Source organism: Archocentrus centrarchus, chromosome 17 (assembly GCF_007364275.1).
Source record: "Archocentrus centrarchus isolate MPI-CPG fArcCen1 chromosome 17, fArcCen1, whole genome shotgun sequence".
NCBI classification, from domain to species: Eukaryota; Metazoa; Chordata; class Actinopteri; order Cichliformes; family Cichlidae; genus Archocentrus; species Archocentrus centrarchus.
Genome location: NC_044362.1, coordinates 5919732 through 5935326, shown reverse-complemented (window position 1 = coordinate 5935326; position 15595 = coordinate 5919732). Strand labels below are relative to the sequence as shown.

At 45.2% G+C, this 15595-nt stretch overlaps 1 protein-coding gene across 1 annotated transcript; it reads right to left on the bottom strand.

Annotated features, from left to right (window-relative positions):
- Positions 1-237: 237 nt before the first annotated feature.
- On the bottom strand, positions 238-15595 carry fam151a (family with sequence similarity 151 member A). Its single transcript, XM_030752741.1, has 13 exons — positions 15531-15595; positions 14609-14766; positions 8160-8300; positions 7853-8002; positions 6574-6736; positions 6352-6409; positions 5284-5373; positions 5029-5105; positions 4713-4849; positions 2863-3024; positions 1972-2078; positions 1450-1629; positions 238-898 (listed from the first exon to the last, which is right to left on the bottom strand). Exons 1-13 carry the CDS (start codon positions 15593-15595, stop codon positions 590-592), a joined length of 1797 nt encoding a protein of 598 aa, XP_030608601.1. The 3' UTR covers positions 238-589.

Below are 15595 nucleotides of genomic sequence, written 5' to 3'. Positions count from 1 at the left end.
AAATCCAGAGCTCTCAGATTTGGGGTTTCTTTGATCTGAACATCCAAAAATTACAGCAAAACTCTGCAAAGTAAGACTGAGCAAGATGATGGCAGCAGGCACGACTCACAAGCCCAGATGCACCTACAACTTTTTTTTTTTTTTTAAGCCATCTATGGATGCAAATAAATACAATTTGAAGTGCTACATAGTCATTGTGAAATGTGAAACTTTGCTGAGCTAAATATAACAGCGTTATATTTACAGTTATATTTATTAATAAAGTGTTTAAGTGTCTGTGTCCCCTCCAGCTGCTGCTCTAGATCAAATCACAGACACGTTTGACTTGCTAACAAGGGCTAAGAGGCTAATTGACTATTATTAATATTATAATATCAATTATATATCAGTATTGTAACCTTAGTTTCAATAACCCAAAGCAGTGTTCATGTTAGAATCCTCACTGTATGTCTTTTAGTAAGACAATCAGGTAAAATTACTGTTGTGGTCACAGGTATCTGGTGGCTTCAGTATAACAGCATGAATTTCTCATCAGGCAGGACTGACAAACCTGGACCAGCCCCTCACAGGGCTTCCTGATGATGCTCAGTCAGGACAGGTGAGATATATACAGGTTTTTCTTTGCTCTCTCCGTACACTGTGGAACGAGTGCCTTCAACACTGTGAGCACTTCAGCACTTTTCTTTGTGTCCATCTCGATTATGAAGTCATATCTGTCCATCATTCCCATTAAAGAGTGAAGCTCCTCCTGCCCTTTGGGCAGCGATGCTGTGTTGAGGTGTAGAGCCACCCTCTGGGACACGTCCGTCACTGCTGCTGGGATCTGAGGAGGCCAATTCTGCTCAGCCAGGACCAGAGTGACGTATGGGAACAGGCTCTCGACTGTGGACACGAAGATCTGAAAGAACGAGAAGACTATGAAAAGGCACTGAAGCACATTAAGAAAACTTTAGTGCCTAATGATGATACTGTGCCATTTCCTAATTACATGTGGCATCACCTCTAATTAGATGCGTGCATATGAAAATTTCTAACACTGGAAGCTTTTGGGGTTTGCAGTCAACTTTGTAGAGTTGTTCTGCCCAAAGCTAAGCAGGCTTTGACTGCATGCAGCTCCTGTGTGAAGAGCATAAGAGGGATTGTATTTGTATGACTATCATCCGACAAAGATGAAGCTCTTTATTTTTTTCCATCCACCCATTTTCTTAACAGTTTATACAACTCAATGTTATGACAATTAAAGATTAATTTTAAATCATTTTTGAGAGCTTCATAAATCCCCTGTCAGTGTCATCGACAACCATTTTCAGGCTTAGAGCTCTCTATATATATCTGGGCACACTGACACCTCAAACTTCACAGTCTGGATGACAAATTTAAATGAGCGGACTTTATCTACAGGTAGTGTTTCAATTAGGATTAAATGTCTGGTGTCTTGACTGTATTTACCTTTGTGCTGTCACTGCTCTGTAAACCCTCCATGCTGATCCACACAGGCCTGTGGAGCTTCTCAGACTTGTAGGCAGAGCTCAGTAGACTAAGAGAGGCCTCCAGAAGCTGCTGATTCTGGACCCTCAGGTAAATACCCCAGGGGGTATCAGCAATCTGCCCAAGGATCTGAAGAATGTCCTGAGAACACACACACACACACACTAGGCCTTATTAACACACATTTTTTTTTCAGGAGTCCTTCCAGGATAAGAAAAAAAAACAAAAACGGGGGGGGGGGGGGCAAGGGATGACCACAAACGTGTCAGAGAGCAGGGGAAATCAAGGTAACGAGGATATCCTTATTATCCCCAAGTGGCACGCTGTTGTACAGTCAGCAGAAATCATATAACCACCAAGCAAGCAGTACTAAATAAACCAATTCAGTAAAATACAATAAAAGAACATTAAATTATGAGTCCAAAATAGGATTGGGGTTAATCCTGACCACCAACTAACAGCCAGGACTGTGGACAGATTTACCTGCAGTGTGAGGAGCTCTGAGCTCCTTCCAGAACCTTCTACCAGAGGGACTTCAGGTTGACTGCTGTCAGAAGCCACATGAATGACCAGCATCCCACCATCCCCATCTGATAGAAATAGGATAAAGTCAGGGATTAATGTGCCACTGCCCTCACTGTGACTGGTAGTTTCATATGACAGCAGCATGCACAGGTTTACATTTATTTGGCATTAACAATTGATTTGTTATATGGTTCACATCATGGAGCGAATAGAACTGGAAGTTAATGCAGTCGTGTTCAGTACAGCTGTAAAAACTGATTATCTGAGTAAGCTCCTTTTCTGTCTGGACAGTCTCCTCTGAGCTCTCTCACCAACTGGATGTTTCTGTCAGCAGAACTTCCGTCAAACCCCACTGGATGGTTTTTGATTTCACAATTGTAAGCAACCTCCAAACAGGAGATCAGCAGTTTGAGGAGCTCTCAAACCAGCTTTTCTGCCACTAACAATCATGTCACAGTCAAAGTCACCGTGACCACATTTTTACCCCATTCTGATGACCGATGTGGACATGAACCAAAGGTCGTGCCCTGCATCTGCAGGGCATTTACTGCACTGCTGAGAGATGATTTCAGTTTGAGTCACTGGGTTTTACACTTCAGTCTACACATCGTTAAGTGCTGTTTGAAAATGGCTTAAAAAAAGCTCTCATAAAGAATTTCTGTCATTGATCAAATGAGAGTGCTGCTGGCACGTCATTGCTGCTGTCATTCTTAATGTTACCACCAGATGTCGCCAAAGTGAAATGATTTTCAATTCCTACAAACGGTATCCGTGAAGTGTCAGCCACACTAAACCAGACCAGATTATGAGAACCTGAGGTGTGAAAAGTTGTTTTGTGTGTCAGTATACCTGAAAGCTGAGCCAGCAGGGAGGCCTGATCAGTGACTGGAAACCAACGCACTCCCAGGCTGTTCATTTGTGTGGCTCCATTGATGAAGCTGGTGTCTGAGCTGTGGGCTGGATGAAGAAACTCCATCAGGTCTCCACCAGGATAGAATCGCCTCTTCTTACCTGGGAACACACACAATGAACACAAAGAACGCAGCAATAAGTAAACAAAAGTGAACTCTTTTCCTTCTGTTAAGGATGTTTCTCAAAAAATACATCAGGTATTACATACATACACACATGCCCACCCTGCTGGGATAATATGTTGGCCAAAGGAGGAAATACAAGTCACTGATGTCAAGACAAGAAAGCTCCTTACCATGCATGGAGGGTTTCACCCCAAATCCAGCACCCTGAGACTGTACTCTAAGCAGAAGGAAGGTGGCCGAGGACTAGTGAGTGTCTGAACCACTATCCAGGATGAAACAACAAAGATCCATGAATACATCAGGAAGATGGCCACAAAGGATCGTGTGCTTTGTGAGTACCTCAGGCAGCAGAAACCCAGGAATGAAGAGGAGCAAGAACAGGAACCATCATGGAAGGACAAGCCTCTGCATGGCATGAACCACCGCCAGATAGAAGAAGTAACTAGTATCAAAAAAATCCTACCAATGGCTAGACAAGGCTGGGCTCACAGACAGCACAGAGGTAACTAGTATCAAAAAAATCCTACCAATGGCTAGACAAGGCTGGGCTCACAGACAGCACAGAGGCACTAATCATGCCAGCACAGGAACGAGCTCTGAGCAGAAGGAAGGTGGCCGAGGACTAGTGAGTGTCTGAACCACTATCCAGGATGAAACAACAAAGATCCATGAATACATCAGGAAGATGGCCACAAAGGATCGTGTGCTTTGTGAGTACCTCAGGCAGCAGAAACCCAGGAATGAAGAGGAGCAAGAACAGGAACCCTCATGGAAGGACAAGCCTCTGCATGGCATGAACCACCGCCAGATAGAAGAAGTAACTAGTATCAAAAAAATCCTACCAATGGCTAGACAAGGCTGGGCTCAGAGACAGCACAGAGGCACTAATCATGCCAGCACAGGAACGAGCTCTGAGCACAAGATTGATAGAGGCTGGGGTCTACCACACCAGGCAAGGTCCAAGGTGCAGGCTGTGCAGAGATGCCCCTGAGACAATCCAGCACATAACAGCAAGGTGCAAGATGCTAGCAGGCAGGGCATACATGAATGCCATAACCAAGTGGGCAGCATAGTGTACTGGAACATCTGTGCCGAGTACGACCTGGAAGTCCCGAGGTCAAAATGGGATACGTTCCCAAGGGTGGTTGAGAATGACAGAGCTAAGATCCTGTGGGACTTCCAGATACAGACAGACAAACTTGTGATGGCTAACCAACCGGACATTGTAGTGGTGGACAAACAAAGGAAGAAGGTCGTAGTGATAGACGTTGCAATACCAAGTGACGGCAACATCAGGAAGAAAGAACATGAGAAGTTCAATAAATACCAAGGGCTCAGAGAAGAGCTGGAAAGGATGTGGAAGGCGAAGGTAACAGTGGTCCCCGTGGAAATCGGAACACTCGGGGCAGTGACCCCTAAACTTGAAGAGTGGCTCCAGCAGATTCCTGGAACGACATCCGAGATCTCTGTCCAGAAGAGTGCAATACTGGGAACAGCTAAGATACTGCGCAGGACCCTCAAGTTCCCAGACCTCTGGTAGAGGACCTGAGCTTGGAGGACAAAGACCGCCCACAGGGCGAGCTGGGATTATTTAAACTGTGTGATTACTTCCATTTGAATGTAAACATTTATCATTTTCTGTCTGTGTTTGTTGCTCTTTACCTGCAGCTGCTTTAAATTCCGACAGTGTGGGTTCATATATGTCGTAGTAGACTTGTGATGGGTGGGTGTTATCACGGACAAACAGCAGGTCGCTAACACTTGGGTGATCAGAACCCTGCCACAAAGTCAGGCTGAACCTAGACACAAAATCAAAACATCAAAGCAGTCATGGAAAAATAAACAGTCCCACAGCTGCTGCTGTAGTCTGTCATTTTCAAAAGGCTGAAGAGGAATAAGCAGTAAACTGTATATATGCCCGAATACTTTATTCCAGATTATCAGTCACTGCCAGAGTGGAGACGGAAGTTTCTGTTACCGTGGCGACTGGTTGAGGAGCCAGCTCAAGTGCTGCCAGCCGCTGCGAACCAACATAGCATGGACTGGAAATGTCACCTAAACACAGAGAAAACATTTATGGTGCTTCCTCGGTCAGACACTGCTAACATATTCATCAGCATTTGGAATAGTGAAGTTCTGCCTTTGACCAACACCAACTGCAGAAATTCACACATTTGATAATAATACTGGATTTGCATATTTTCACACTGATGTTATTTTGCATGTTACTCACCCTTTGAGGTACATCTTTGATCATGTTATACATTTCTTCCACCATGGCCCTGGAGTAGGTTCCATTTGTAACTTGGTGAATATAGAGTACCTGTCAGAAACAATGCAGCTGTGACTGTGAATCAAAATCATTCAATCAAAAATACACTGCTCAAAAATATTTACAGGAACACAGTTCAGCATCAAGGCAATTAAACCTCTGTGATACTGATCTGGTCAGTAAGTATCAGAGTTGATCAGTTTCAGCTGCTTTGGTGGCTTTGGCATTTGGCTAGGGTCATCTAGTCATAAGGTAGCATCTACAGAGGTTGCACAGGTAGTCCAACTCCTCCAGGATGGCACATCAATATGTGTCATTGCCAGAAGGTTTGCTGTGTCTCCCAGCACAGTCTCAAGAGCATGTTGGAGATTCCAGGAGACAGGCAGTTACTGTAGGAGAGCTGAACAGGGCCGTAGAAGGTCCTTGACCCATCAGCAGGACCGTTATCTGCTCCTTTGTGCACGAAGGAACAGGATGCGCACTGCCAGAGCTACAAAATGACCTCCAGCAGCCACTGGTGTGAAAGTCTCTGGCCAAACAATCAGAAACAGACTTCATGAGGGTGGCCTGAGGACATTCTCTAGTGGGCCCTGTGCTCACTGCCCAGCACCGTGGAGTCTGATTGGCATTAACCATAGAATACCAGAATTAGCAGGTCCACCACTGGAGCCCTGTGTTTTTCACAGATGAGAGCAGGTTCACCCTGAGTATGCAAGTGCACGCATGAAGTCCCTATTCATAAAATCTTAGTTAACTATGAACTATTTTTTTAACCTATGAAATCACAGTTCTGTTCACCTCAGCGCCCTATCAAATAAATTTGTTATTAAATGTTGACTTTAATTTCAGAGATCACCAAAGCTGGTGTGTTGATTTTGTCTCAAAATAATTTTTTTTTAAAAAGCCAGAAGTTAAACTTCTACCCTCATCTTTGGGAATTCTCCCCTAAATTTCAATTCAGATAAAAAGCCGGTGGAGAAAATACTGTGGTTTAATGGGTTTCTTACTAAGATCATGAGCATGTTATACCTGCCATCCAGGAGACAAAGTCACATGAGGAAACTTCTCCTGAATTAACTGCAGAAATCTGAAAAAGGAGGAAGACAAAGAAGGGTTTACCCTCTTCAGTAAACTACTAACAATTAATTTTTTTTTAAATTTCTGTTCTACATTTTGTTTCCTAATTCTAAACTCCTGATCTGACCAAGTACATAATCAGCAGATCTCGTGTATCTGGCTGGGATTTCATACCTGCTTCCATTGATTGGAGGCACAAAGCTTGGCACATTGGGACCTCGGAGGATGTCTGCGTTAATCCACACAGGTCTGTTTATTCCTGTGATAATCTCCTTTTGTTTAAGCAGGTCCAGTGACAAACCCACTGATTCCACAGCCTTAAAGTCCAACTTGATGCCTGCAGACAGACGCACAGCATCAAAACCTGTGCTTAGATGACCATATCACCAGGACTAATCTGATCTGTTCTCTTCTGTACTCTCTGGAGCTTGAAAAAGGCGACTGGACTTCTTTTTGTTTCTTGAAGACGTTTCACCTCTCATCCGAAAGGCTTCTTCAGTTCTCAACCAAATGGTGGAGAGACCCAGGTATTTAAACCCCTGTGGGCGTAGTCCCCTGGAGGTGGTTATGACCCTCTATTGATCATGTGCTTGAACACATGTGCCCAGGTGTGAAGGGGGGCGTGGGTCATATTTAATCAGTGGTTTCAGTTGAAACCAATTTAGGACTCCGCTCCATTGTTTCCTGTGGCCTATTGAGGTCACTGGAACAAAGGTGTGAATGGGGGTTGAGACGTCTGGGAAGGGAGCTCAGGACAGCACTGTAAGCGGGGGAAAGTTGGTGACGTAATCCACCTCCTCTGTTCAATGATGGTTGTTCACAGTGGACATAGATGGCTTCTTTCACTCCTCTTTCAAACCATCTGTTTTCCCTGTCCAAAATGTGGACATTGGCATCCTCAAAAGAGTGCCCTTTTTCCTTCAGATGCAGATGTACTGCTGAATCTTGTCCTGTCGAGGTGGCTCTTCTATGTTGTGCCATTCGTTTGTGAAGAGGCTGTTTGGTTTCACCAATGTAGAGGTCCGAGCACTCTTCACTGCACTGAACAGCATACACTACATCGCTGATCTTGTGTTTGGCGGGTTTGTCCTTGGGATGAACCAGTTTTTGTCTTAGGGTGTGACTTGGGCCACAGGAAACAATGGAGCGGAGTCCTAAATTGGTTTCAACTGAAACCACTGATTAAATATGACCCACGCCCCCCTTCACACCTGGGCACATGTGTTCAAGCACATGATCAATAGAGGGTCATAACCACCTCCAGGGGACTACGCCCACAGGGGTTTAAATACCTGGGTCTCTCCACCATTTGGTTGAGAACTGAAGAAGCCTTTCGGATGAGAGGTGAAACGTCTTCAAGAAACAAAAAGAAGTCCAGTCGCCTTTTTCAAGCTCCAGAGACTACTATGACCTGGATAACTGAGAATCTACACAGACATCTTCTCTTCTGTACCTTTTCCAGAGGCTAGAACAGCATCCAACCACTCATCAAGGGTGTTGTCACTGTATATGTCAGGAGGGTGTGCCATGATAGGGACCGGCTGCTGATCGGGCGTTCCGTAACCCCTGAGAGTGACATCAGCTTCCAAGATCATGGAATCACCTGAAAAGATGAGAAAATGGGGCACAGGTTTTGCCATACTGTCCTTGAGTGTAATGTTACCGTGTTTCAGTGCAGGATGTTAAACACCATCGCTTCAGGGAGAAAGAACATCAAAGAATGCAATTTTGTCTGTGTGTCAGTTTGGGTGTGTTTTTACTTGTGAGGGCTTTGTTCATATCCTCCTTGCTGTTGGCTCTGTGAAACCAGGTGGCCAACAGGCCGTCCGGTTCGCTGATGTTCCCCGACTGCACCAAGTACTCCAGCATGTCTCCACCAGAAAAGGCGGCAGAGGAAAGAGCTGAGGAGTATGATTGGACAGGAAGACAAAGACAGACTCCTAAGTAGAGGCAAGTAAAAATATACTACTTTAACTCATTCACACAAGCCAAGATACAAGCTAGAGAGAGTAGGTAAGTGAATATAGAATAGAATAGAATGCCTTTATTGTCATTATACAGGATGTACAATGAGATTGGAGGGCCACTCCTGTTCAGTGCCATGTAACAGAAAATCAAACTCTCTAAAATAAAATTATAAAAATATTATAATCTAGTATGATCAATATAATCAAGAGATATACAGAAATAAACAATGTGTAAAATATACAAAAAATAGAATGTATAAAAATATATACATACATTGGTGCATCTGTACATTGTAAGAAAAGTAAATATGTGTATACATATAATAATGAAGATGATGAATATTGCACTTGGTGAATGAATATTGCACTAGTGAATGAATACTGGATATTACACAATATAGGAATGTCAGATATTGTTCAGTATGAATAATATAATATTGCACAGTTACAGCGGGTGAGTGTGTGAGTTCAGGGTGGTGATTGCTCTGGCGAAGAAACTGTTCTTGAGTCTGTTTGTTCTGGCTTTGATGCACCTGTAGCGCCTGCCAGAGGGCAGCAGGTCAAACAGGTCAAAGCCAGGGTTTGAGCTGTCCTTGATGATGTTCCTGGCTCTGCTGATGCAGCGGGAGGTGTAGATGTCCATCAGGGAGGGGAGAGGGCAGCCAACGATTCTTTGTGCTGTCTTGACTACCCTCTGAAGCCTGACCCTGTCTGCCTCAGTGCAGCTGCCGTACCATACTGTGATACAGTACGTCAGCAGGCTCTCAATGGATGAGCGGTAGAAGGTCAGCAGCAGGTTTGAGTCCAAGTTGTTCTTCCTGAGGACCCTCAGGAAGTGAAGTCGCTGCTGAGCCTTCTTGACTGGTGGCTGGGGCCCAGCCTGTCCCCACACCTGTCTCAGTTACCAGGGTGAGCACAGTCAGGCTCCAGCTGCAGTCCCTGGAATTAGCAGTGGGCCCTGCCAAGCAGCCCCAGCATCCTTTGGAGCCTGTGCATACCCCTGGCCAGCCCTAGCATCTCAACAATCCCGAGGGTCCCGACAATCCTGAGGCAACTTAGCCTCTGGCAACCTCAGAACAGACTGCATGCTCTGCACAGTCCCAATCAGAGTATCTTGTGAGTCCCAAGTATCCTGTGTATCCTGAGTTGGAGCTGCTGCAGTGTCCCGAGTGTCCCCAACTCGTGCCAGTGGGTCCTGCTCTGCCTGAGTGTCCAAAGCTCGTGCCAGATAGTCCCGCTGTGCCTGAGCCAGAGCTGCCTGAATGTGAGCCTGAGCCTGTCGACCCTGTGTATCCTGTTCATCCCAAGAGTCCAGAGCCCAAGGGTTCAATGCCGCCTGAGTCAGAGGTGCCCCATCTCCTCCATCTGGCCCCCTGAGGTGGAGTCTGTGGTCACCCTGCAGGCCTCCAGAGCTCCTTTGTGTTCAATGCTGGGCAGTCTTTGTGGCTGGTATCTGCCCCTGAGTGTTGCCCGCGCAGACCTCCAGAACTGGCTTTTGTTGTTGGATTCTTGATTTTTGTTTTGTCGAGTCATCCCCTCATGGTAGTGTCTCCCTATTCCATGTTTTGTTGTGACTCTCAGTTTGAATATTAATTCCAGTTTGGATGACATCTTTGTTTAAATACTGACTAATATTAAAATTTGTTTCATGATCTGAAACACTTAACCTTGAGAAATATGGAAAAAAAAACCTTAACAAATCAGGAAGGGGGCAAATACTTCTTCACTGCACTGTAATATAAAATTGAATCAGAATCTTTACTGTCATTGTACACAGAAGTTGCACAACGAAATTTAAAATGCATTCCTTTCTAGGTGCCTCAGACAATAAATAATAAAATAATAAAAATATGAGTGATAAAAATGATTACTAAAATACAGTGCACAATAGTAAATTAAGACGAATCTAGCCCCAATACACACACCAACGCACGCACACAGTCAGCACTACCACCCCACATCACTGTCCAAACCACACAGAGTTCAGTTCAATGATAGCCCTGGCATAAAAGCTGTTCCTCAGTCTGTTTGTTCTGGCCTTCATTGTCCTGAAACGTCTGCCTGATGGCAGTAGCTGAAACAAGGAGTGTCCAGGGTGTGAGGGGTCCTGGAGGATGTTCTGTGCCCTCCTCTGGCAGCGGGCATTGAACAGTTCCTGGAGGGAGGGCAGGGGACAGCCTATGATCTTTTGAGCCGTGTTGATGATTCGCTGGAGTGTTTTCCTGTCTGCTGCTGTGCAGCTGTTGAACCACACGCACAGACAGTAGGTCAGGATGCTCTCTACAGAGCAACGGTAGAAGGACACCAGCAGATTCTGGGTCAGATGGTTGCTCCTAAGAACCCTCAGGAAATGCAGTCTCTGTTGGGCCTTCCTGACAATGCTGGTCATATTGATACTCCAGGTCAAATCATCCTGCAGATGTACTCCCAGGAACCTAAAATCTGAAACCAGCTCCACTTCATCCCCCTCGATGAACAGAGGTTGAATGACATGTGTTGTCCTCCTAAAGTCTACTACCATCTCCTTTGTCTTAGTGGTGTTCAGGATCAAGTTATTCTCACTGCACCACCTTGACAGCTGCTGCACCTCGTCCCGGTATGCTGACTCATCCCCGCCTGATATGAGCCCCACCACAGTGGTGTCATCCGCAAACTTAATGATGCAGTTACTGGCATGTATGGAAGTGCAGTCATGTGTGTAGAGGGTGAAGAGTAGGGGACTCAGCACACAGCCCTGTGGAGAGCCGGTGCTGAGGCTGATGGCTGAAGAGAGGTGGGGACCTACTCTTACCCTCTGGGAACGGTCTGTCAGGAGGTCCTTGATCCAAAGACAGGTGGAGCGTGGTATCCCCAGATCTGACAGTTTAGTCACCAGTCTGCCAGGAAGGATGGTGTTAAACGCCGAGCTGAAGTCCACAAAGAGCAGCCGAGCGTAGTTCCCCCCCTGCTCCAGGTGAGAGAAGGCAGAGTGGAGGGCCGTGGCAATGGCGTCCTCTGTGGACCGGTTGGCTCTGTAGGCAAACTGGTGGGGGTCTAGTCTGGGAGAGAGACTGGAGATGACGTGAGCCCGGACAAGCTTTTCAAAGCACTTCATAACAATTGGTGTTAGTGCTACTGGCCTGTAGTCATTCAAACCTCTGATAGTGTTCTTCTTGGGGATGGGGACGATAATGGAGGACTTCAGGCAGGAAGGGACAGCAGCCTGGCTCAGGGACTGGTTAAAAATGCTGGTAAAAATACCAGCCAGCTGAGCCGCACAGACCTTCAGTATCCGTCCAGAGACACCATCGGGCCCCACAGCTTTCCTGGGGTTCACAGTTTCCAGCATACGCCTCACCTCTTGCTCTTGCAGCCTGAGGATGCTGCTGCTGCCTGCTGAGGGATGTTGGATGGCTGTCTCTGATTGCTGTACCTCAAAGCGTGCAAAGAAGCTGTTCAGCTCCTCTGCCAGATTGATGTTACGCTGATCAACTAACAGGCTGGGTTTGTAGTTCAAAATATGCCGAACCCCTTGCCACACCTGCCTGAAGTCGTGGCTCTGGAAACAGTCCTCAATCCTCCTCTTATACACAGCCTTGGCCTCCCTGATGCCCCTCTTCAGGTTGGCTCTGGCAGCGCTGTAAAGCGCCCCATCACCAGCTCTGAAAGCGATGTTCCTTTCTCTGAGTAAGCTCTGCACCTTTCCATTCATCCATGGCTTTCTATTTGGAAAAACCCGGATATTCTTGTCCACAGTTACAGTGTCGGTGCAGAACTTGATGTAGTCCAGAACAGCCGAGGTATACTGCTCCAGGTCCTGGTGCTTGAATACGTCCCAGTCAGTTGTTTCAAAGCAGTCCTGCAGCTGTTGAGAGGCACCTTCAGGCCAGGTCTGAACAGTCTTAGATGTAGAAAGAGCAGTTTTGCTGAGGGGGGTGTATGCTGGAATCATAAGCAGGGACAGATGGTCTGACTGGCCCAGATGTGGCAGTGGCACAGCCCTGAAACCCAGCTTGATGTTAGAGTAGACTTTATCCAGTGTGTTGTTCCCTCTTGTAGGGCATTTAACATGCTGATGGAACTTGGGTAGAACAGTCTTTAAATCGACATGGTTAAAGTCTCCTGCAATGATGTGTACAGCCTCAGGATATCTGCTCTGTTGACTGCAAACCGTGTCATGTAAGAGACTAACAGCCGAGTTAGCATTAGCATCAGGGGGAAGATAAACAACAGTGATCAAAACAGCTGTAAACTCACGGGGCAGATAGATGGGCCTGCATTTAACAGTCATGTACTCCAGGTCCGGAGAGCAGTGGCTGTTCACAGTCATACTGTCTGTACACCAGCTGTTGTTTACATACAAGCACACACCCCCTCCTCTGCTCTTACCGGAGGTCCGCATTCTGTCATGCCGGTGCGTTGTCCTGCCGGCTAGCTCGATGGCTGCATCAGGAATGGATGAATGAAGCCAGGTCTCAGTGAAGAGCAAAACGCAGCAGTCCTTCACGGTCCTGTTTGTAGCCACCAGCAGTCTCAACTCATCCATTTTAATTTCTGATTCTGATTCTGATTCTGATTCTGAAATGGCTGAAAAGGCAGCCAATATCCAAGGAAAAACTTGGAAAGACCTTAAGAAAGCCTGGAGAAGTAGTGCTCAAGACTGGCTGAAAAAAAAAAAATACAGGAATGTCTGGAAGCAAACTGTAAAGAAATGAGGGGTGATTATAGATGTTTGCACAGTGCTCTACTGTATGTTAGGTTAATGTTTAATGTTTGTGTTTTTTAAAGACGCAACCATTGAAGATTACCTGATGGGACTAATCTCTAATAGCACTAAACATGTACTACTATCTTCAGCAGTTTTTTTTGTCTGCACTTGAGACCAGTTGATTTAATCTAAACAGATCTAAAGGAATCATACTTTTTCTAGTAGTACCTACTGTCAATAGAAGAGAAGCCTAATGATGAGTACTGATGCATTATCCCGTGCATCGTGGTGTGATATCAAATAAACTTTGATCACTGTAATCAAATAAAGCTCCATACAAGAGCATTATAAAATTATTATGCTAACGCAGCAGCTATTTAAGTGTCAAGCATGGAGAAAGCACACTCCTCAAAGCTGCAGAACGCTCTATTAAATTACTCAGCAGCTCCAGAGTGGAAAAATCACTGCAGACTTAAACACAGAGGCTTATTTGGCTCTGCAAAGGAAGCAAAAAATGACATATCTCATCTTCTTACTATCACTGCATTCTTCAGCTGAGTTTTGCATGCAGTATACATGCAGCAGGTACGTACTGTGTCACAACACTAACAGCCTTGAACTTTGAGCTTCTAGCTGTATGTGTAGCTGGCACAGAGGGTTGTGGACCTGATCTCTCTACTGGTTTTATATATGTGGACAGATGGGTTCTTAACTTTCTACATACTCTGGCATTTTTCAGCCATACCGACTTAGCTCACAGTGAAAGCTTAGAGTGGAAATAGCACTGTTAGGTGTTGCCCTTGGCTGCCTTTCTTGAATTTTCTGTTACATTTAGTTTTATTTATACAATGCCACTTCACATGAACAGTTGTTTTGAGGTTCTTTATATTGTAATATAAAGATCCTACAATATTAGAGAGAACCCCATGAGCAGAGGGGGAGGAAAAAAAATCCTTTTTAACAGGAAGAGGCATGAAGGGAAAGATGTGGCAGCACTTGGTGACAGTGGGGGTCAAACATAAAAAGTTGACCATAGAGAGACAAAGACTACAGTGTCCTGTCTCTCTCCCCTCACCCCCAACCATTTGCAGCAGATGACTGCCCCTCCCTGAGCCTGGTTCTGCTGGAGGTTTCTTCCTGTTAAAAGGGAGTTTTTCCTTCCCACTGTCACCAAGTGCTGCTCATAGGGGGTCATGTTGACTGTTGGGTTTTCTCTGTAATTATTGTAGGGTCTTTACCCTTACAGTATAAAGCGCCTTGAGGTGACTGTTTGTTGTGATTTGGTGCTATATAAATGAAACTGAATTGAACCAGATACAGCCTGGTACTGGTAACAGTTAAGTAAGAGCGGTCATAGTACAGTTAAATATATAATACTTCAAAGCATGTTAGAGTCCTGCAGTAAAAGGCTTACTGGTGGTATGATAGATATTATCAGAGAGAGTAATGGCAGTTAAAGAATCCTGAACTGAGCTCTATGGGAGAAATCATTTGAGAATCATATTCAGAATAAATAAAGTTACATCAGTACATGTAAATGTCTTTACAAATGTACCTGACTTTTTAGTGAGCACCACTGCTGTGACAGTGATGATAATCAGCAGGATGATGAGTATCACAGACACAGATATCATTACCAGGTGTTGTTTGGTTAGAACGCAGAGCTTCTTTCGACCCCGCTCCAAACCTTCATCACAAGACTGTGGCTTCATCCTGCAGGAAGACAGGATAAAGAATGGGCTGCTTGTCTGTCTATACAGTCTTATAAGCAGCATATACTTTAGCGTTTAACATATTCTAGTGGTTTACCTGACAATACAGATACATGTCTCACATGTGTACATGCTGCATGATATAAACTGCTCAAAAAAATTAAAGCACATCAGATCTCAACTCTAAATGGTACTCAGTAGTTTGTATGGTCCCCACGTGCTTGCCGAGGCATGCTCATAATGAGACCAGGGCATCACTGAGCGCTTGGACAGTCTGAGGTACAACCTGGCAGCATCAGAGGGCCTGAAACATAGTGTCCCAGAGGTGATCTACTGGATTTAGGCAAGTGTGTGGGCCAGTCACAGGTATCAATTCCTTCTTCCTCCAGGAAGTGTCTGCATACTCTCGCCACATGAGGTCGGGTTTTGTTGTACACCAGGAGGAACCCAGGACCCACTGCAGCAGCGTAGCTCTGACAATGAGGATTTTAGTGAAAAACAGTCCGAAAAGATGAGGAGGGAAAAATGTGAGTGTCTTCCACCTGTCAAACCATTCTTGTTTTGGGGGTTGTCTCATTGTTGCCCCTCTAGTGCAGCTGTTGTTAATTTCATGAACACCAAAGCAGCTGAAACTGATTAACACCCCCTTCCGATACTTACTGACCAGATCAATATCCCAGAGGTTTAACTGACTTGATGCTGAACTCTGATTAAAAAGTAATTTTTATATTATATATTATAAGAGAGAAACTGTTTGTCACCAACCTGTTTTGCATTTCTTTTGCTCCTCCAGTGATTTTTTCATCTCTCCAGTTATCCTCTTCTCCCAT

Excerpts from the sequence above, each read along its gene's own strand:
- fam151a (XM_030752741.1), bottom strand. The coding sequence starts at position 15,595 with ATGGGAGAAGAGGATAACTGGAGAGATGAAAAAATCACTGGAGGAGCA. Across the intron at positions 6,737-7,852 it reads TGTTCTAGCCTCTGGAAAAG|GCATCAAGTTGGACTTTAAG; the intron begins GTACAGAAGAGA and ends GTCTGTCTGCAG. Across the intron at positions 5,106-5,283 it reads TCAAAGATGTACCTCAAAGG|GTGACATTTCCAGTCCATGC; the intron begins GTGAGTAACATG and ends CTCTGTGTTTAG.